Source organism: Salvelinus namaycush, chromosome 1, assembly GCF_016432855.1.
Source record: "Salvelinus namaycush isolate Seneca chromosome 1, SaNama_1.0, whole genome shotgun sequence".
NCBI lineage: Eukaryota > Metazoa > Chordata > Actinopteri > Salmoniformes > Salmonidae > Salvelinus > Salvelinus namaycush.
The window spans coordinates 21,152,084-21,174,391 of record NC_052307.1 but is presented as its reverse complement, the minus strand read 5'-3'; the positions used below and the strand labels follow the sequence as shown (position 1 = coordinate 21,174,391).

At 44.6% G+C, this 22,308-nt stretch overlaps 1 protein-coding gene across 1 annotated transcript; it reads right to left on the bottom strand.

The window, feature by feature from the left end:
• Nucleotides 1-6,736: 6,736 nt before the first annotated feature.
• ggt5a (gamma-glutamyltransferase 5a) lies at nucleotides 6,737-14,560 on the bottom strand. The gene is made up of 12 exons (XM_039001837.1): nucleotides 14,221-14,560; nucleotides 11,523-11,650; nucleotides 11,317-11,412; nucleotides 10,089-10,275; nucleotides 9,702-9,862; nucleotides 9,336-9,482; nucleotides 8,982-9,112; nucleotides 8,256-8,440; nucleotides 8,015-8,106; nucleotides 7,775-7,881; nucleotides 7,415-7,525; nucleotides 6,737-7,226 (listed from the first exon to the last, which is right to left on the bottom strand). Exons 1-12 carry the CDS (start codon nucleotides 14,385-14,387, stop codon nucleotides 7,080-7,082), a joined length of 1,659 nt encoding a protein of 552 aa, XP_038857765.1. The 5' UTR covers nucleotides 14,388-14,560; the 3' UTR covers nucleotides 6,737-7,079.
• Nucleotides 14,561-22,308: the final 7,748 nt, after the last annotated feature.

Below are 22,308 nucleotides of genomic sequence, written 5' to 3'. Positions count from 1 at the left end.
TGGACCCGGGCCTCATCGCCGGCTTTCACCGCCAACACCCCGGTCAGCCAGGCATGCCCAGGTAGGACGCCAGGTGGTGTCCATGGGTGGGGGTACTGTCACGCCCTGATCTGTTTTACCTGTCTTTGTGATTGTCTCCACCCACCTCCAGGTGTCACCTGTTTTCCCCATTAGTCCCTGGTTACTTATTCCTGTGTTGTCTGTTGCCAGTTCATCTTGTTTTGTCAAGTCAACCAGCGTGTTATTCTGTGCTCCTGTTTGTTCCTTTTTTTGCTAGTCCTCCCGGTTTTGACCCTTGCATGCCTTGACTCTGTACCTGCCTGCCCTGACCTCGAGCCTGCCTGCCACTCTGTACCTCCTAGACTCTGACCTTGTTATGATCTTTTGCCTGTCCACGACCATTCTCTTGCTTGCCCCTTGGATTATAATAAATATCAGAGACTCGAACATCTGCATCTAGGTCTCGCCCTGTGCCCTTATAATATCCATTTCCAAATGACATTTATGTTGATATTGATCCAAACCCTGAGCACAGGGCCCAAATTGATCTGATGGCCCATTTGGTTTGTAAACGTTGTCTTAAGAGGGGAAACTGCAGATGGTGTTTAAAGGGAAGACTTTGTCCCATAGTCAATGGTCATTTCCTAAAAATTATTTGATGTAGAGAAGACTGTGCTGATGGTAGAAAAGGGGATTAAACTCAGTAACCCAACAGAGGTTATTTACCATGTATGGCAGTGCCGAGCACCAGAAGGGTTTTTATCGTTTTGATTGTTTTAAGATTATTTTAACGCCGTAAGGGTTTAACTGAAGGTTTAGAAAACTTTAGTTTCTTAAATGGGGAATGTGAGGGAAATTCTGTTTAACCCTACTAATGCTTGTGTACTAAAATATCCTTTAAGCCTAGGCATTGGGCTTGAGAGTCTCTAACTAAGTAACGAAGATAATTAAGATGTCTTATCTGCAGAATATGCTTGTCACGTTCCTGACCTGTTTTCTCTTGTTTTTGTATGTGTTTAGTTGGTCAGGGCGTGAGTTGGGGTGGGCATTCTATGTTTTGTGTTTCTATGTTTAGGTCATTTGTAGTTAGCCTTATATGGTTCTCAATCAGGGACAGGTGTTTGACGTTTCCTCTGATTGAGAACCATATAAAGGTAGGCTGTTCACACTGTTTGTTTGTGGGTGGTTGTCTTCCGTGTCTGTGTATGTTGCACCACACGGGACTGTTTCGGTTTGTTCGTTCGTTTGTTGTAGTCTGTACCTGTTCGTGCGTTCTTCGTGTTATATGTAAGTTCTCATAGTTCAGGTCTGTCTACGTTCGTTTGTTATTTTGTAGTTTGTTGAAGTGTTTTCGGTTTTCGTCTTTACTTTAATAAACGTCATTATGTCAAACTATCACGCTGCGCTTTGGTCCAATCCCTACTCCTCCTCTTCTTCCGAAGAGGAGGAGGACGACCGTTACAATGCTTATATGATTGAACTGTTGAAACTCTTGTTATTAGATTGTCTCCTTTCGGACTCTGGTGTTGGCAGCTGCACTTCCTCCCTCAAATGGGCCTCAGTCACATTGTGTCCAGAGAGGGGAGAAGTCATGCTTATCTATCACATGTCGCTGTTGCTATGCAGAATATCAGCAGGGAGTATGGCAAAGGTGGTCAGAAGGAAAAATTGTTTCCATATGTGAACTGTGTCTTTATTGCAAACCATGTGAAGGGATGGCCTGAGTAATGGGGAACCAATCACTTGTCTCCACAGTGTTTGTGCATCAGTCACCTCCTCCTAGGGGGAGATTGTTCTCTCCCCTAGTTCAAGGTGGAAACTAAGTGACAACAAATGTCCTAAGTTCTTAGTACTGAACAAAACAAGTTATTTGTATTTGGGGCCCAAGGTCTGGCACGGGATGTGTGGGGTTAGTGTTTGGAACCATTGTACATCATATCTGAAGTTGCACCTATCCTGACCTATCCTGAGATAGTGTATATATCCCAGAAGCTAACTCCACTCAGGGGGCTCTCACTCCACCACCTGCGGGGGTGGGGTGACCAGCCTCCTTGTTATAACAAATCTTTTAATAAAAGTAATACCTTGACTAATTTTGCCTCTCCTCATTATTGACTACGGGTAGAATTTCCACCACAAAGGTGTCACACAGTGTATGAATAAAAGATAAAGACCATGTGGCGATGGGCCTGTTAATAAGTTTGCAACCACCAAATATATTAAACTTTCATTTGGTCAGAACATATATAAAATAAACAGACCTATTGTCACGTTCGTCGTAACATTTAAGTGAAGAGGACCAAGGCGCAGCGTGATAACAATACATTCTTCTTTAATGAAGACGAAAACGAAACAAACACTATACCAACTAATCAAAACAACAAACAGACGAACGTGAAGCTATACAAACAATAAGTGCAGACACTGGCAACTTACACATAGACAATCACCCACAACCTACCTAATGACTATGGCTGCCTAAATATGGCTCCCAATCAGAGACAACGATAGACAGCTGTCTCTAATTGAGAACCAATCTAGGCAACCATAGACTTACATAAACACCTACAATGAACACAACCCCATGAACTCTACAAACACCCCCTAGACAATACAAACACCCTAGACGAGAAAAAAACACACAAACATCCCCCATGTCACACCCTGACCTAACTAAAATAATAAAGAAAACAAAGATAACTAAGGCCAGGGCGTGACATTACCCCCCCCCCCCCCCCCCCCCAAAGGTGCGGACTCCGGCCGCAAAACCTGACACAGAAGGGGAGGGTCCGGGTGGGCCTTCCTACGGCGGTGGCTCGGGTGCGGGACGTGGTCCCCACTCCACCATAGTCAATACCCGCTTAGGTGGCCTCCCAGGAACGAGGACCCTTGCAGCGAGTCCTGGACTGAAGACCATCGTAGAGGGCGGCTCATGACTGAGGGGCGGCTCATGACTGAGGGGCGGCCCATGACTGGAGGGCGGCCCATGACTGGAGGGCGGCCCCTGACTGGAGGGCGGCCCCTGACTGGCGGGCGGCTCTGCCGGCCCGGGACTGGCGGGCGGCTCTGCCGGCCCGGGACTGGCGGGCGGCTCTGCCGGCCCGGGGCAGGCGGGCGGCTCTGCCGGCCCGGGGCAGGCGGGCGGCTCTGCCGGCCCGGGGCAGGCGGGCGGCTCTGCCGGCCCGGGGCAGGCGGGCGGCTCTGCCGGCCCGGGGCAGGCGGGCGGCTCTGCCGGCCCGGGGCAGGCGGGCGGCTCTGCCGGCCCGGGGCAGGCGGGCGGCTCTGCCGGCCCGGGGCAGGCGGGCGGCTCTGCCGGCCCGGGGCAGGCGGGCGGCTCAGACGGCCCGGGGCAGGCTTGCGGCTCAGACGGCCCGGGGCAGGCGGGCGGCTCTGCCGGCCCGGGGCAGGCGGGCGGCTCTGCCGGCCCGGGGCAGGCGGGCGGCTCAGACGGCCCGGGGCAGGCGGGCGGCTCAGACGGCCCGGGGCAGGCGGGCGGCTCAGACGGCCCGGGGCAGGCGGGCGGCTCAGACGGCCCGGGGCAGGCGGGCGGCTCAGACGGCGCGGGGCAGGCGGGCGGCTCAGACGGCGCGGGGCAGGCGGGCGGCTCAGACGGCGCGGGGCAGGCGGGCGGCTCAGACGGCGCGGGGCAGGCGGGCGGCTCAGACGGCGCGGGGCAGGCGGGCGGCTCAGACGGCGCTGGGCAGGCGGCAGACTCTGGCCGGCTGAGGCGCACAGTAGGCCTGGTGCGTGGTGCCGGAACTGGTGGTACCGGGCTAAGGACACGCACCTCAAGGCTAGTGCGGGGAGCAGCAACAGGGCGCACAGGGCTCTGGAGACGCACAGGAGGCTTGGTGCGTGGTGCCAGAACTGGTGGTACCGGGCTGGAGACACGCACCACAGGGCGAGTGCGTGGAGGAGGAACAGGGCTCTGGAGACGCACTGGAAGCCTGGTGCGTGGTGTAGGCACTGGTGGTACTGGGCTAGGGCGAGGAGGTGGCGCCGGATATACCGGACCGTGAAGGCGTACAGGAGCTCTTAAGCACCGAGCCTGCCCAACCTTACCTGGTTTAATGCTCCCCGTAGCCAGGCCAATGCGGCGAGGTGGAATAGCCCGCACTGGGCTGTGCTGGCGAACCGGGGACACCATGCGTAAGGCTGGTGCCATGTACACCGGCCCGAGGAGACGTACTGGAGGCCAGATACGTTGAGCCGGCTTCATGGCACCTGGCTCGAAGCCCACTCTAGCCCGGCCGATACGTGGAGCTGGAATGTACCGCACCGGGCTAAGCACACGTATAGGAGACACCGTGCGCTCTTCCGCATAACACAGTATCTGCCCGTACTCTCGCTCTCCACGGTAAGCACGGGGAGTTGCCGCAGGTCTCCTACCTGACTTCGCCACACTCCCTTTTAGCCCCCCCCCCCCCCCAAGACATTTTTGGGGCTGACTCTCAGGCTTCCAGCCTCGCTTCCGTGCTGCCTCCTCATACCACCGCCTCTCGGCTTTAGCTGCCTCCAGCTCTTCACGAGGGTGGCGATATTCTCCCGGTTGTGCCCAGGGTCCTCCGCTGTCCAGAATTTCCTCCCAATTCCATAAGTCCTGCGATCGCTGCTCCTGCTGCTGCTCCCGCTTACCACGCTGCTTGGTCCGAGTGTGGTGGGTGATTCTGTCACGTTCGTCGTAACATTTAAGTGAGGAGGACCAAGGCGCAGCGTGATAACAATACATTCTTCTTTAATGAAGACGGAAACGAAACGAACACTATACCAACTAATCAAAACAACAAACAGACGAACGTGAAGCTATACAAACAATAAGTGCAGACACTGGCAACTTACACATAGACAATCACCCACAACCTACCTAATGACTATGGCAGCCTAAATATGGCTCCCAATCAGAGACAACGACAGACAGCTGTCTCTAATTGAGAACCAATCTAGGCAACCATAGACTTACATAAACACCTACAATGAACACAACCCCATGAACTCTACAAACACCCCATAGACAATACAAACACCCTAGACGAGACAAAAACACACAAACATCCCCCATGTCACACCCTGACCTAACTAAAATAATAAAGAAAACAAAGATAACTAAGGCCAGGGCGTGACACCTATGTTATAATACAGATATGAAAAGTACAACTAAAGTATCAAACTGAAGAAAGCATCAATAGAAATTAATTCAGCATCAATTCTAAAATAGAATATAAAAAATATATTGCATAGACAACATATTTGAACATTTCAGGTATTAAAAGGCTCCTTCCATATACACTTAGCAAAAATATAAATGCAACATGTAAAGTGTTGGTCTCATGTTTCATGAGCTGAAATAAAAGTTCCTAGAAATGTGCCATACGCACAAAAAGCTTATTTCTCTCAAATGTTGTGCACAAATTTGTTTACATCCCTGTTAGTGAGCATTTCTCCTTGGCAGAATAATCCATCCACGTGACAGGTGTGGCATATCAAGAAGCTGATTAAACAGCATGCTTCTTACAAAGTTGCACCTTGTGCTGGGGACAATAAAAGGCCACTAAAATATGCAGTTTTGTCACACAATATAATGCCACAGATGTCTCAAGTTTTTAGGGAGCGAGTAATTGGCATGCTGACTGCAGGAATGTCCACCAGAGCTGTTGCCAGAGAATTTAATGTTAATTTCTCTAACATAAGCTTAGTTTTAGAGAATTTGGCAGTACGTTCAACCGGCCTCACAACCGCAGACCACGTGTAACCATGCCAGCCCAGGACCTCTACACCTGGCTTCTTCCCCTGTGGGATCGTCTGAGACCAGCCATCCGGACAGCTGATGAAACTGGGTTTGCACAACTGAAAAATTTCTGCACAAATTGTCAGTCTCAGGGAAGCTCATCTGTGTGCTCGTCGTCCTCACCAGGTCTTGGCCTGACTGCAGTTCGGCGTCATAACCGACTTCAGCGGGCAAATGCTCACCTTAGATGGCCACTGGCACACTGGAGAAGTGTGCTCTTCACGAATTAATCCTGGTTTCAACTGTACCAGGCAGATGGCAAAGGATCTGTATGGTGTCGTGTGGGCGAGCGGTTTGCTGATGTCAATGTTGTGAACAGAGTGCCCCGTGGTGGTGGGGTTATGGTATGGGCAGGCATAAGCTATGGACAATGAACACAATTGCATTTTATCGATTGCAATTTCAATGCACAGAGATACCGTGCCAAGATCCTGAGGCCCATTGTTGTGCCATTAATCCACTGCCATCACCTCATGTTTCAGCAAGATAATGCACGGCTCCATGTCGCAAGGATCTATACACAATTCCTGTAAATTGAAAATGTCCTAGTTCTTCCATGGCCTGCATACTCACCAGACATGTCACCCACTGAGCACGTTTGAGATGCTCTGGATCGATGTGTACGACAGCATGTTCCAGTTCCTGCCAATATCCAGCAACTTCGCACAGCCATTGAAGAAGAGTGGGACAACATTCCACAGGCCACAATCAACAGCCTGATCAACTCTACGCAAAGGAAATATGTCGCGCTGGCTGCATGAGGCAAATGGTGGTCACACCAGATACTGACTGGTTTTCTGCCCTTTCCTTTTTTTTTGTGACCAACAGATGCATATATGTATTCCCATTGATGTGAAATTCATAGATTAGGGCCTAATTAATTTCAATTTACTGATTTCCATGTAAGAACTGTAACACAGTAAAATCTTTGAAATTGTTGTTTATATTTTTGTTCAGTGTACATTATTAAGTACATACATTCCAGTACTGGAATAATATCCAGTAAGTTCTAGAAAAAGGGATGGGGAAGAGAAGACAGATCTAGCATTCAATCATCCTCTACATTACAATGAAATACAGTATGCTCCTATTTGTGACTTAATATCAGAGGTTGCTGTTCTACACGTTGCCTGTTGATACTGTAGTAAATGGGATGAAAAGCATATACTGTCTGCACAATCACATTTTGTCTGAGGCATAATCAGAGCCATGTTTTTGCTATAGCTACAGTAGCTCTATATTGACAGTTGGAATACTATCTATATCCAGGGTCAGTGACCAACAGTCTGGAAGACTAATAACCAGCTGCCTTGCCCATCTTTCTGGAATCTGAAACAGCTTTGATGCAACCGATGTCCTTCTCTACAGCATTGACAACGTTGTAGAAGTACTTTTGAACTTCCACTGTGTGCCCGAAATTCTTCAGATCCTCCACCACAGCCTTAGGGAGAGAGGAAGAAAGTGCTAGGAACAGGAGGACAGACACACTGAAGTATGAGCACAATGTATATGGAGACCTGTGAATACTACCCCCTCAGATGTGTAAATCTGTGAAAGACCAACAATATTCTTCAGAAACATAACTGAATACTTCTTTAATCATTGAGTGCCCATGATGTGTGGTGTTACCTTGTCAAAGTCAGGTTCAAACTTCAGTGCGTTTTTGGAATCCACAAACACAACGGGGGCAGCGATGGCCTCCTCCAGACTCTTCCCAAACCACAGGTGGTTCATGAGGGTCTGGGAGAGAGACAGACATACGAGACCATGAGGAAGAAGACTGCTAATACTGTGCCTGTATGTGGACTAAAAGTGAATGTTACCATGGTGGTGTGTTTAAGGTACAGAGTGTTTTAGAAAACACAGTCAAATATTGGTCACACAGTAGATTTATGAACATTAGGTGAGTGTTGGTGTTATTCAGGTATTTGTTATTTGTTTACACAAAGTGTATGTTGATGAAATATTGTTGTTACCATGGTCACTTACCAAGGCCATCCCTGTGGTGATCATGCTGCCACCTGACCCGCCAATCACCAGAGTCTTATACTTGGACTGCAGGACAACAGGGGACATGGAGGAGGGAGGCTGCTCACCTGCAAGCCAAAACAGAAAACAAATCATCAAGGAGAGGCTACAAAAGCAATTGAAATGTCCAAGAAACTATCAGTTTATTTTACAGCCACCCTTACAAACACTCAGGAAATATTTTGGGGGGGGTCACATTACCTGCAACAATGTGATCTGCCTTCCCACAGAAATCTGCCAACTCATTATTGAGAATGACACCAGTTTTAGGGGAGAACACTCTGGATCCAAACCTGAGCGAAGGGAAAGATATTTGACAAGTCATTGTGTGTATTGTGAATGTTACATGGTTATACATAGCTAATGACAATTATACATTGCTGACATAGCCCTAATGATGATTATTGTTATGATTCTACACAGTGAATAACATTTGACTTACATGTGATTGATAGTGCTGGTAACAGAGACGGCAGTTCCATCCTCAGCTATCACAGACACATGTGTGGTGCCCATGGTGTCCAGGTATGGAGTGATGTTGTAGTACTGAGCATCATGGGTCTCATTACTGCTGATCATGGCCCTGAAGTGGTCAGCAAACTGCTGCTCAGTGAACTTCAATGCTCTCTGGACAAAATAAGTAAATGGACCTTGATCAGGCAGGTTGGAGTTACAGTATATATTGCATTACAGTAGCAACTCTCTACTTAGCCACTTCCCATTTCACCCTCCTATCTTATCATGCAGAATGCATGGTTTGCTGTTTTGTGTTGTTTTGTGTGTGAGTGATTTGAAAAGCAGGTGTTTTGCCCTGAGGCATGGCTGCAGACTCCTGTGACCCCATGGAGTTAGACATGAGTATACAGCCATGTCTCAGGTCTAGCAGGTTAGCAGAGATGAGACATCTTTTGAACAATTTGTGAAAAGAAACAGGAATATCTGATCATGGTAGGGATGGAAAGTCATTTCAGACTGGAGCACAGCTAAGCTGGCATCAGTAATAGCTGATGCTGCACCCTCCATAATTATCCCTTGTGGCTCAACATGACCCTGAGAGTACCCTGTTGGGATAAAACAGCACTTAGATCATTAAAGATTTACGAGCACCCAGGTCTTGACCTATACTATGTCATGATTTCCTATACGCCTCGAGTCTTGTGGAACTTACTGGTTTTGAGTTGAAGTGTGGATCACGGATGTACTTCCTCAGTCCATTCGAAAATTTACACGCTTCGATGTAGCGTTGATAGGTGAGAGTCTTTTGTTTTCCCATCAGAGAAGCTGAGTTTAGGGTGTATTCTATAGACAAAGACATAAGGAAAATGTAATAAGGAGGTGGGTTTTCTACCAGGTTTCTGGTCTCCAGGATGCTTTCAATCTTAAACGTTTTATAATCAATTTCAGTTAACCCAAATACTGTATCAATAAGCTAACAATGACTTATATGCTCTAAATAAGAGCATGTCAGTGTTATATGGGGTCCATCTTAAAATGGAAAAAAATGATATTATTCAATTCCAACCTTTCATGATGTTGAGGATGAAGCTGAGGATAGCGCCTCCTGATGGGGGTGGGGGGAAGTGCATCTGGTACTCTCCTAGAGGAATAGTCCATGCATCTGTCACAGTCACTTTAAACAATTCCAGGTCTTTCATGGATAGTGTTCCACCTAAAATACAGTTACAAGACAGCAAAAACATAAATTGAAATATATTGATGAGTTAATCAGCACTCCAAATGCCTATACATACCACAGGCACATTATAATTTGGGTGTGATCAATTTGAATGCATTAGAGACTTGCAGCTTCCTTGTAATTAAATATATTTGCTGTAAAGCAATGCTACAATAAGGGAGAGGTGATTATCAATAATGGAACTTGGTGTACCTGCTTCTTTTATGTCGCCGATTAAATCCTCTGCTACTTTTCCAGTGTAAAAAGCATCTGCCCCTTGGTTTGCAATGATCTCCAATGTGTCAGCCAATTTTTCAAACTTCACAGTGTCTCCAACCTTCAGCAGGTTTCCATTCTTATCTAGAAACAACTGACTACAGCTCAAATATTATTTTCTTGCAATGTGGTGACAGAATGATGGCTTGACATTTGCTCTCTTGAAATACTTTTCATGTTATACATCCACACATCTGGGACTCATCATACTGTTTTATTGTTTCACTCTAGGGTGGGCTTTATGAGTTGGATTCCTCCAGTCATTTAGGGTCAATGTGGCTCTTACCATAATGTTAAGGTCTTTAAGATCAGGGTGGTCCTTACCGTACTGGTAGGGTCTCATCCGTGTTGATCAGTGGGATAAAGCGGCCCAGGACCTGGGGTACAGGGAAACCCTCTCTGGCCAGCTTGATGGTGGGATGGAAGAGGCTGGCCCATGGGAGTTTCCCAAACAACCTGTGGGCCTGCTCATACCCACGGATCTCTCCAGGGACACCAATCCATTGGCTGCCTGGAACCAGGGGTGGGGGTGGGGGAAATCAGACTTTTTTTTTGTTGACACTTTTCTCTCTCTCTATCCGAAACTGTCTTCGGTCACAGTCACGGTATCTTTTATATCCCTGAGATTGCTATCACTTACTGATTATAGCTTGTTTGTCCACTTTCATAAGTATAAGTAAATCTGCTGTTGTTTGCCTTTTAACAACATTTCTGAAAAATTAACTTTGAATGGAGTAAACATTGTTTAAGCCTTTCATGAGTTGATTTCCTTTAGGGATTTTGCTAAGCCATTACATTTCCACTGGCATGGTAATACATATAATATTTTGCGGAAGATTTCTCTTTTTGTGTTTACAAATGAAGATGAACATTTTCAATGAAGTTTATGTTAATTCATAGTATATATATAACAACCTGATTAGTGGAAATTAAAAACAAAGCCAACGGATGGGCTGGTCACTGTGTGTGCTCTTGGCTTACAGCACACAGCAACATGTTGCTTACAGGTCCACGGGACCCTTTGTCTTGTTTAGTGCGTTTATAAATCACATTTTATTGAAAAAGGGAGAAATCAAAAGGAAGCAGCAAAACCATCTGCCTCACAGTGAGAGGAGAACCAGACTGGAGATCAGGCTGGCATTAGCAGACAGCCTGTCAGAAGGCAAGCAGGCTTCAGGCATGAAACAGGCCGATGGAGGAGGGTACCAGGGGTGTTTCACAAATCTGAACAGGTCTGAACAGGAGTCTGGATGTGACTGTACTGGCTCTCAATGTCATCATTAAATAAGGACTTTATACCAAGGAATGAAAATCCTTGCTTATAAACCAGCATAGTCGGCTTGTCGCTTGACAGACAGCTTTAAATCAGCAAGATCAAGCTGCCCCAGGATTACTGGAGTTCCACAGAATTCCCACCTTGATGCCAACAGGAAAGAAAGCTCGAACAACAAGAAAAACAGCTTCCATCGTAAAGCGGAAGGACATGCTTTTTGACTACAAAAACAATTCAAGAAAGACAAAGTTCATGTTCACTCATTTTCACTACAAATACCTGTCATCATTTGGAAGGTGTGTGGGCATCCACTCAGTAGATCAGGGTTAAACTCCTGAGGGACAGTCTCTCTTGAATTGATGATTTTAACCTTGCCTTTGAAATAAACAAATGTACATGACATGAAAGTGTTTATCCCCCCTTTGTGACTTTGAGATACCACACAGACATCCAAATATTAAAGTAGGGGGATGAAGTGTCCTTACCGCTACTGTCCATCACCGTGAATATGGACCCCCCACCAATGCCCATACTTTGTGGGTTTATGACAGAGGTGCACAGTAATGCAGCAATGGCTCCATCTACTGCTGATCCTCCTCTCTGCAGGATATCTCTGGATGGGGGTTTACATAGCATGTAGTGAGCCTGGCTATTTGTCTGTCTCGATGTGGACTGTGCAATAATACTAAGAACCATTAGGCTATAATTAAATTAATCTGATAGCTTCAAACCCCACTGTAGATGTATAGCCTCAGTAAAATCGGCTAAGTACTGGATATATACTGTAGCTATGAATGCAAAAACATGTTCATTTCATTTCTTAAAAGTCAGACAATACATAGATACACAAAAAGGTAGTTGCATAGCTGGAGTTGTGTCAGCGATTATATAGTTGATAACTGAATTGTTTCAATGAGCACTTTGTATCATCTGGTAGGCTGTTTGATTCAGTGTCCTCTGTCTCAGTACAACCCTGTGTGGATGAATGAGCGAGAGCTGGTCAAACTTTTAGCCATTCTCAGTGCAGGAAGTACATAAAGCCCTGAAATCCTTAGATCAGAGAAAGCCTGCAGGTCCTGATCTTCTTGATCCCTGCTTTTTAAATCTGGCAGCTGATTTCATAGCTGAACCACTTACATATCTGTTCAATCTAACCCTGGAATGTAATGAAATTCCAAAGATCTGGAAATCAGCATTTGTCCTACCACTTTTAAAAGGGGGAGATCCAACTCTTTTAAATAATTATAGGCCAGTCTCAAAGCTGTCACCCCTGGTGAAAATACTTGAAACCCTTGTGAGTGAACAGCTAAAATAGTTTGTATATACTAACTTTATTTTATCAATGTACCAATCGGGCTTCAGGAAGAAGCCTAGCACAATTACAGCAGCCATGAAGGTTTTAAATGATATCACTGAAGCCCTTGACAAAAAACAGCACTGTGTCTCACTTTTTATTGATCTCTCTAAGGCTTTTGATACAGTTGATCATGCTATACTGAGGCAGAGATTGTCGAGTGTAGGTCTTTCGGAGCATGCAGTTGCATGGTTTGCTAACTATCTGTCTAATAGAACTCAGTGCACTCAATTTGATGGGCTCATGTCTGTTAAATTGTCTATCTGTAATGATGTGCCCCAGGGCTCTGTACTTGGTCCCCTCTTATTCACTATTTATATAAATAATTTAGACAAAAATGTGGAAAATGCTCAACTTCACTTTTATGCTGATGATACTGTTATTTAATGTTGTGCCTCGTCTCTCACAAAAGCTTTCCAGAACTTGAAAACTGCTTTTCAGCATACCTTGTGTCAATTGAAGCTTATCCTCAATACTGACAAAACTAAACAAATGGTGTTTTCTAAAGCAAGAAATATATCTCTGACCCTTTCACCTATCACTACCTGTCAGGGCAATGAGATTGAGACTGTAACCTCATATAAATATATTGGAATTTTAATTGATGATGGCCTCTCTTTTAAATTGCATATTCAAAAACTTTCAAAAAAATTGAAGCTGAAGTTGGGATTTTATTTTAGGAATAAGGCTTCTTTTGAAGCCAGAAGGAGGCTAGTATCAGCTACATTTATGGCTTTACTAGACTATGGGGATATTTTATATATGAATGCTCAGTGTTTGAGATCAATTGACACCCTTTATCATGGCACATTAAGATTGATTTCGAACTGCAAAACATTTACGCACCACTGCACTTTGTATACCAGGGTTGGCTGGCCTTCTCTAGCCATTTTGGGTTTACTACCATTTTTATTTGGGCATTTTTATTGTTCAGAAATGTGGTGGGTACTCTCTTCATTCGCAGGACTTTATCCTGCTAACTGTTCCAAATGTCCGAACTGAATTTGGTAAAAAGGGCTTTTATGTACTCTGCCATCGGCTTGGAACGCCTTACAAAATACTTTTAAACTGGATGAACTTGTCCTGATTGGTGCTTTTAAATCACTGATGAAGGATTTTGAGACTGATTCCCTGACCTGTCAATGTTATTAATTTGCTGTTTTATGATTTTGTTATACTCTTGTGAATTCTATGGTTTTTACTAGATTACTTAGTTTTTCATGTTGTCTGTCTGTAATTGTGTAATGACTTGGTGCTGCCTATCTTGGCCAGGACGCTCTTGAAAAAAGAGATTTCAAATCTCAATGAGCCCTTCCTGGTTAAATAAAGGTTAAATAAAAAAACTGCCTATTTACATTTCTCAACAATGGGGTACTATCTAATAGGCTACTGATCAGTGCAGATGAGAGGGTAGAAGGAGGCCACGTTTTTCATTAAACTGGTAGGCAAGATAGGCAGTAAATCCTAACGTATGAATAACCAAAGTTAGTGATTAGGGTTCAACTTTATCTACTCAAGACTAAATGTGGCTCTGCGCGTGACGAACGCACATACATATCCGCACCGGACAGCTCCTTTTCTCGGCAATTTAACAGTGAGTGACATTGCCTGTGTTAGACTGAGGAACTGTTTCGACTTTAAGGATTGTCCATTCCTAATATTTGATTAAGTCTAAATTGTACGCTCTATGCGACTGTGCCATTTTTGTTTTTGGAAAACTTGACCATAATAAATTTGTCAAATAAATTAATACCAGTTATACCACCTCTACAATACTATAATCCACTGTAGCCTACCTAGGGGTAAACGGATAAGCAGTAAGCACTTACCGTCCAATCTTTGAGCATGTTTCCGAGTCTGCGGCTACAGCTGCACTTCTAAAGACCCCTTCCGTACAATTTTGCTTGGCGAATGCAGTGCATAAGATAATTATCCCAATCGCGCTCACTAGCGTTAAAGCGATACACGTGTATATTCTTGCTTTAGATCTGGCCATTACTTGTTTTTTTCAGTCCACTCTTATAATTGCGGCGGCGTCCAAAACTTTTGTCACCATGTCCTTACTCCGAACGCAGATGGACAGGCAAACTCCTCCTCTTTGACATTGTTCATAGGAGTCACAGGAGAAGATGTTTAGGATAAAACTCGTAGGTTGTTAAATCATACCCATGTCAGCAATGCTCTGGTCCAATGTAGGTAGTGTCATAGCAGAATGCGTGGGCGGAGCCCAGAGGAATTATGGAACAGTGGCTCATGTTATCATACCTGGGGGAACTGAGCACCTCCTTGCAATGATGGGCAGTTAGGCTATACAGTAACTGTCTTAAACATAGCCTAACTGGCCAACATTACGCGTAAGTATAGCTCAGACAGTAGGAAAAACAATAACTATGGGTTTATACTGCTAACCACCTTTGCACAGATTACCACCAGCGATTCCATCAAGTATTAGCCCAGAGCCGGCCCTAGCTTTTCGGGGGCTCTAAGTGAGATTTAGTTGGGGGCCCTGTCATGCCAAATAATGTCCCCTGGCCAAATAAATAAATAAACTATTAGCGCCGTTGCTATGTCAACGCTGTGATGACCTAATGATTAGAATTTTGGAGATCATTATGGCCTAAATGACGTTCGTTTCATCATCGCTATGCAAACAAGGCTGGTTTCCGCGACAATTCTGCTGTTTAAAAGCAAAAATTTTGCCTCAAACGACATACCCAAATCTAACTGCCTGTAGCTCAGGACCTGAAGCAATGATATGCATATTCTTGATGCCATTTGAAAGGAAACACTTTGAAGCTTGTGGAAATGTGAAATTAATGTAGGAAAATATAACACAGATCTTGGTAAAAGATAATACAAAGAAAAAAACATGCAGGTTTTTTTTGTACCGTCATCTTTGAAATGCAAGAGAAAGGCCATAATGTATTATTCCAGCCCAGGCACAGTTTAGATTTTGGCCACTAGATGGCAGCAGTGTATGTGCAAAGTTTTAGACTGATCCAATGAACCATTGCATATCTGTTAAAAATTTTGTATCAAGACTGCCCAAATGTGCCTAATTTGTTTATTAATACATTTTCAAGTTCATAATTGTGCACTCTCCTCAAACAATAGCATGGTCTTCTTTCACTGTAATAGCTACTGTAAATTGGACAGTGCAGTTAGATTAAGAAGAATTTAAGCTTTCTTGTAAGCGTTCCATGTCTTAAACATTGCTACGTTTCGGAAATGGCAAAGAACGTGTAATTTGTTTGACACATTAAAGTTACATACCTTACATATCACAAAGTCAGCTAATTTCCACTCCATTCATATGCAAATCCATTTGATTCATACACTGGCTTGTCTGGCTGTCAAGTTTTTATTTTAACCTGCCGTTCACTTATCTACACTGAAATAATATAATTTCAGTAGTCTTCTGTTATGATAAAAAAAATCTGTATCTTGCATAGCTCATTAGTACACCCTTGTGGTTGAATATATATGTATCTATTGTAGGTCCTAGGAAACAACAATGAATAATGTGGAGCAAATAAATACAATCAAAGGATAACTTACAATAATGAACACCTTGTAAAACAGCTGTGAAAACCTACCAGGCAATATTTAAGATTTTAATACATAAACTTTGATCGTTTTTGGTACAATTGTGTCATTTATTTTCACAGATTTTTTGTGCATTCAGATGGCAATCATAGACTAAAATACTGAATTCTGGTGTTTGGAATATAGAGGAGGTGGTTGCGAGGTTCTGCCTGTCACTTGTTCTCAACAGGCAGCCAGTCTCAGAAAGGGGACTTGAAGAGGGAGTCTGCAAAGTCCAGGCACTGCTGCCCGCTTTGTTCTGAGTGTTTGCAGTGCTAGTGTTTTTAGTTAATCTGTGTATCTCACATATTATGTGCTCGGTATGATAGAGCAGATTATTTTAGCAGATAATGACAACATGTCAACAACTGTAGCAACAACTGTAGATGATGTAATGAAAAGTTGGAGGGTGGTTGGTAATGGAGGACATCAGGTAGATCCACGTCTGGGTGTTGGGCAGAACTCCTAGGTCCTGGAGAACAGGAGCAGAGTTAAAGGGAAAAGAGTAGGAGACAGAGACTTAAACAAGCAAAAACACAGGTTACACTTTACTGTGAGAAAATTGTAGCTGGGGATTTTAACAAGGCTAATCTGAAAAGAAGGCTCCCTAAATTCTATCAGCATATCGATTGTGCAACCAGGGCTGGCAAAACCCTAGATCATTGTTATTCTATCTTCCGCGACGCATATAAGGCCCTCCCCCGCCCTCCTTTTGGAAAAGCTGACCACGACTCCATTTTGTTGCTTCCAGCCTATAGACAGAAACTAAAACAGGAAGCTCCCGCGCTCAGGTCTGTTCAACACTGGTCCGACCAATCGGATTCCACGCTTCAAGATTGCTTCGATCACGTGGATTGGGATATGTTCCGCATTGCGGCGAACAACAACATTGATGAATACGCTGATTCGGTGAGCGGTTTTATTAGCAAGTGCATCGGCGATGTCGTACCCACAGCGTTTATTAAAACATTCCCAAACCAGAAACCGTGGTTGGATGACAGCATTCGTGCAAAACTGAAAGTGCAAACCACTGCTTTTAATCAGGGCAAGGTGACCGGAAACATGACCAAATACAAACAGTGTAGCTATTCCATCTGCAAGGAAATCAAACAAGCTAAGCATCAGTATAGAGACAAAGTAGAGTCGCAATTCAACGGCTCAGACACAAGAGGTATGTGGCAGGGTCTACAATCAATCACGGACTATAAAAGGAAAACCAGCCCCGTTGCGGACCAGAATGTCTTGCACCCAGACAGACTAAACAACTTCTTTGCTCGCTTTGAAGACAATACAGTGCCACTGACATGGCCCGCTACCAAAACCTGCGGGCTCTCCTTCACTGCAGCCGACGTGAGTAAAACATTTAAACTTGTCAACCCTCGCAAGGATGCAGGCCCAGACGGCATCCCCAGCCGCATCCTCAGAGCATGCGCAGACCAGCTGGCTGGTGTGTTTATGGACATATTCAATCAATCCTTATCCCAGTCTGCTGTCCCCACATGCTTCAAGAGGGCCACCATTGTTCCTGTTCCCAAGAAAACTAAGGTAACTGAGCTAAATGACTACCGCCCCGTAGCACTCACTTCCGTCATCATGAAGTGCTTTGAGAGACTAGTCAAGGACCATAGCACCTCCACCCTAACTGACACTCTAGACCCACTCCAATTTGCTTACCGCCCCAATAGGTCCACAGACGACGCAATTGCAATCACACTGCCCTAACGCATCTGGACAAGAGGAATACCTATGTGAGAATGCTGTTCATCGACTACAGCTCAGCATTTAACACCATAGTACCCTCCAAACTCGTCATCAAGCTCGAGACCCTGGGTCTCGACCCCGCCCTGTGCAACTGGGTCCTGGCCTTCCTGACGGGCCGCCCCCAGGTGGTGAGTGTAGGTAACAACATCTCCACCCCACTGATCAGCAACACTGGGGCCCCACAAGGGTGCGTTCTCAGCCCTCTCCTGTACTCCCTGTTCACCCACGACTGCGTGGCCATGCACGCCTCCAACTCAATCATCAAGTTTGCAGATGACACTACAGTGGTAGGCTTGATTACCAACAACAACGAGACGGCCTACAGGGAGGAGGTGAGGGCCCTCAGAGTGTGGTGTCAGGAAAATAACCTCACACTCAACGTCAACAAAACAAAGGAGATGATCGTGGACTTCAGGAAACAGCAGAAGGAGCACCCCCCTATCCACATCGACGGGACAGTAGTGGAGAGGGTAGAAAATGTTAAGTTCCTCGGCGTACACATCACGGACAAACTGAAATGGTCCACACACACAGACAGTGTGGCGAAGAAGGCGCAATAGCGCCTCTTCAACCTCAGGAGGCTGAAGAAATCCGGCTTGTCACCAAAAACAATCACAAACTTTTACAGATGCACAATCGAGAGCATCCTGTCGGGCTGTATCACCGCCTGGTACGGCAACTGCTCCCCCCATAACCGTAAGGCTCTCCAGAGGGTAGTGAGGTCTGCACAACGCATCACCAGGGGCAAACTACCTGCCCTCCAGGACACCTACACCACCCGATGCATTGTTAAACAATGCCACTTTTATGTTTACATACCCTACATTACTCATCTCATATGTATATACTGTACTCTATATCATCCACTGCATCTTGCCTATGCCGTTCTATACCATCACTCATTCATATATTTTTTTTAATGTACATAATCTTATTCATTCCTTTACACTTGTGTGTATAAGGTAGTTGTTGTGAAATTGTTAGGTTAGATTACTCGTTGGTTATTACTGCATTGTCAGAACTAGAAGCACAAGCATTTCGCTACACTCACATTAACATCTGCTAACCATGTGTATGTGACAAATAAAATTTGATTTGATGTTATGGATTAGTGCAGTGTTATAAGTGGGGGATATGTACTTTTCAACACTACCTTATGCTGGTTCCCCTCCGACTCAGAGCACAGAGAATCAGACTGATCCAAACTCACTGGTTCTGGTGGACGGGATTCCTCCTGGGGGTCAGGTGTTGAAGATGTCCACCATCGCCTTGGAGGTGGCCTCGCGAGTCTCGTCCTTGATGGATTTCATACAAAACGAAATTCATAATATAACAGATATAATAGAATGTGATTGAAAAACAAAAGGTTATTTCACTTGCCCAGCTGTCCACCTCCTTGACAATTCCCTGTCAGAAGCGTAGGTTGGTTTTGCCAATCATGCGCTTCACTCTGAAATGACCAGCATGCATCTCGGTCAGCACGGCCTCCTTAGTAAAAATCACTCTCCTGTGTAGCTTTCCATCCTTCCTCGGTAGGTAGATATGATCGCCTAACAAGTTGGAAGAGAAGAGTTGCTGAAGTAAGTCTAAGTACATTTGCACTGCTGTCTTTCTCTCTCTGTTACTCTCACCTCATCACTCTCTCTGATTTCTACTCCCCCCCCCCTCCCCCAGCGAAGACACCTAGTTAAGGGCATTTGGAATTACCATAATTGCTGACACCTATCCTTTTGATCAGGTTTAACTTGTAGCTATAAATATAAGAAATATAACTATTACAGTGGAGGCTGCTGAGGGGAGGACAGCTCATAATGACTGGAATGGAGTCAATTGAATGGTAACAACCACATGGAAACCACGTGTTTGATACCATTCCATTTACTCCATATTATGAGCCATCCTCCCCTCAGCAGCATCCACTGAACTATATGTATAGCTAGCAACTAACTAACATTAGATGAAAAATGGTTGTACATAGCTAAATCCATCCAGTTATCTGCTTAACGTTAGCCTGAATTGTGAATTTCTCTGAATGTTGCACCTCTTGTCGAGATCAGTGTATCACTTTGCAGGTAAGACCCAGATGCAGACAATGTCGAAGTAACAACAGTTTATTAATCGACCAGGGGCAGGCAAAAGGCAGGTCAAGGGCAGGCAGAGGTCAGTAATCCAGATAGGTGGGGCAAAGGACGACAGGCAGGCTCAGGGTCAGGGCAGGCAGAATGGTCAATCATCCAGAAAGGTGGGTCAAAGGTACAGGACGGCAGGCAGGCTCAGGGTCAGGGCCGGCAGAATGGTCAACACCGGGACAACTAGGAAACAGGAACAATCGAGAGATAGGAGCAGAGGGGAAAAAAGCTGGTAGGCTTGACAGAAACAAAACAAACTGGCAACAGACAAACAGAGAACACAGGTATAAATACACGGGATAATGGGGAAGATGGGCAACACCTGGAGGGGGTGGAGACAATCACAAAGACAGGTGAAATAGATCAGGGTGTGACACAGTTGTGTCTTCATAGTAACGTTCCTTCACCTGGTTGGAAAGATAAATGAACATCTCCTCGAGGAATGCCATTGAAGTGCAAGCTAACGTTACATACAAACAGAAAGCGGCAATAACAATTACAGTAGCTTGCTTGCTAGCAAGCTAACTAACGTTAGCTAAATAAAACTGTCTGGCTAGCTAGCAGGCTACTGTAGCTGGCTGACTAGGCAGGCTGGGGTATATAAGTACAGTAGCTAGCAACATCAATCTAAAAACAGTTTAAATTATATATTGTTATTTGTATTTATATAAAGACAAATACATGGTAAAGAAAGTGTTCTCTCCCGTCTTTTCGTTCCTCTAAAGCAGCAGGTAGTCAGCAGGTTGTCACCATCAAAAACACCGTCCTTGGAGAGCAATTCTGAGGTAATAATTTTGTATGGACTGAGCCATCGTTTATGCGGTCAAATAGAACTAGAACTGCCCGCGTCCTCCTTCCAAGCAACCAGCATAGCAACGGACGCTTTGGTTCATTACGTAATCCAGTCAGAATGTTTCAAGTTCTAGCAACAGCCCTAGCAACAGAAGCTAGAACTCATCGAATACCATTGTGACGTAGAGGGGTTACACTATTTGGCATGACAGCCCCCCCACATTGTGGGCCAAACATTTCATTTAAGTCTTAAAGTTTATTTTCCTGCAATTCTACACGTTTTGCCATGGGGAGTAGGGAAAATGTTGCTGTTTTAAAGCTAGCTTTCTGCAATTCTGCACATATTGCCATGGGACTGAGAGAAGTTTAGAAATGTTATAACAAATTTCATGCAATTCTACAAATTTTGCCATCGCACAGAGATATTTTTTTGTTGCAGTTTTACAGCTAATTTCCTGCAATTCTATCAATTTTTCTATGACTTATACCATGTTAATGATATCTGAATGAGAGTGACTAACACCCCTGGAGGTCAGGGATCCTTGGCGCATGGTTGTCCTCCTGGAAGCTTCTCCCATCTCCACAGAGGAACTCTGGAGCTCTGTCAGAGTGACCATCGTGTTTTTGGTCACCTCCCTGACCAAGGCTCAGTTTGGCCGGGCGTCCAGCTCTAGGAAGAGTCTTGGTGGTTCCAAACTTCTTCCAATAAAGAATGATGGAGGCCACTGTGTTCTTGGGGACCTTCAATGCTGCAGAAATGTTTTGGTACCTTTCCCCACACCTGTGCCTCGACACAATCCTGTCTTGGAGCTCTACGGACAATTCCTTTGACCTCATAGCTTGGGTTTTACTCTGACATGCACTGTCAACTGTGGGACCTTATTTAGACAGGTGTGTGCCTTTCCAAATTATGTCCAATCAATTGAATTTACCACAGGTGGACTCCAATCTAGTTGTAGAAACATCTAAAGGATGATCAATGGAAACAGGATGCTCCTGAGCTAAATTTCGAGTCTCATAGCAAAGGGTCTGAATACTTATGTAAATAAGATATTTCTGTTTTTTATTTGTAACACATTTGCAAATGATAAAACCTGTTTTTGCTTTGTCATTATGGGGTATTGTGTGTAGATTGCAGAGGATTTTTTTTATCACTGCCAAAGGTGCTTCAACAAAGTACTGAGTAAAGGGTCTGAATATTTATGTAAATGTGATATTTCAGTTTTTATTTTTTATAAAGTAGCAAAAATTTCTAAAAACATGTTTTTGCTTTGTCATTTTGTGGTATTGTGTGTAGATTGATGAAGAAGAAAAAAACAATTGTATCAATTTTAGAATATGGCTGTAACTTAACAAAATGTGGAAAAAGTCAAGTGGTCTGAATACTTTCTGAAGGCACTGTATATATAATCTGAAAACCAACTCAACTGAGCAACTCACCTTTACACAGCCTACCACCAGTTTTTCCATTAAATACAAACCCACAAGTATAAATCCTTATCACCCATAGCGTATAGGCCTGTAACTTGTGCTACTTTTTAAAGCACATAAGCTAAAGACAACAGTAAAAAACAACAACCCATAGGCTAATCCAGGGATAACACATTTTTATGGACCCCCCAACATACATAATCATATAAGCATGTCTCT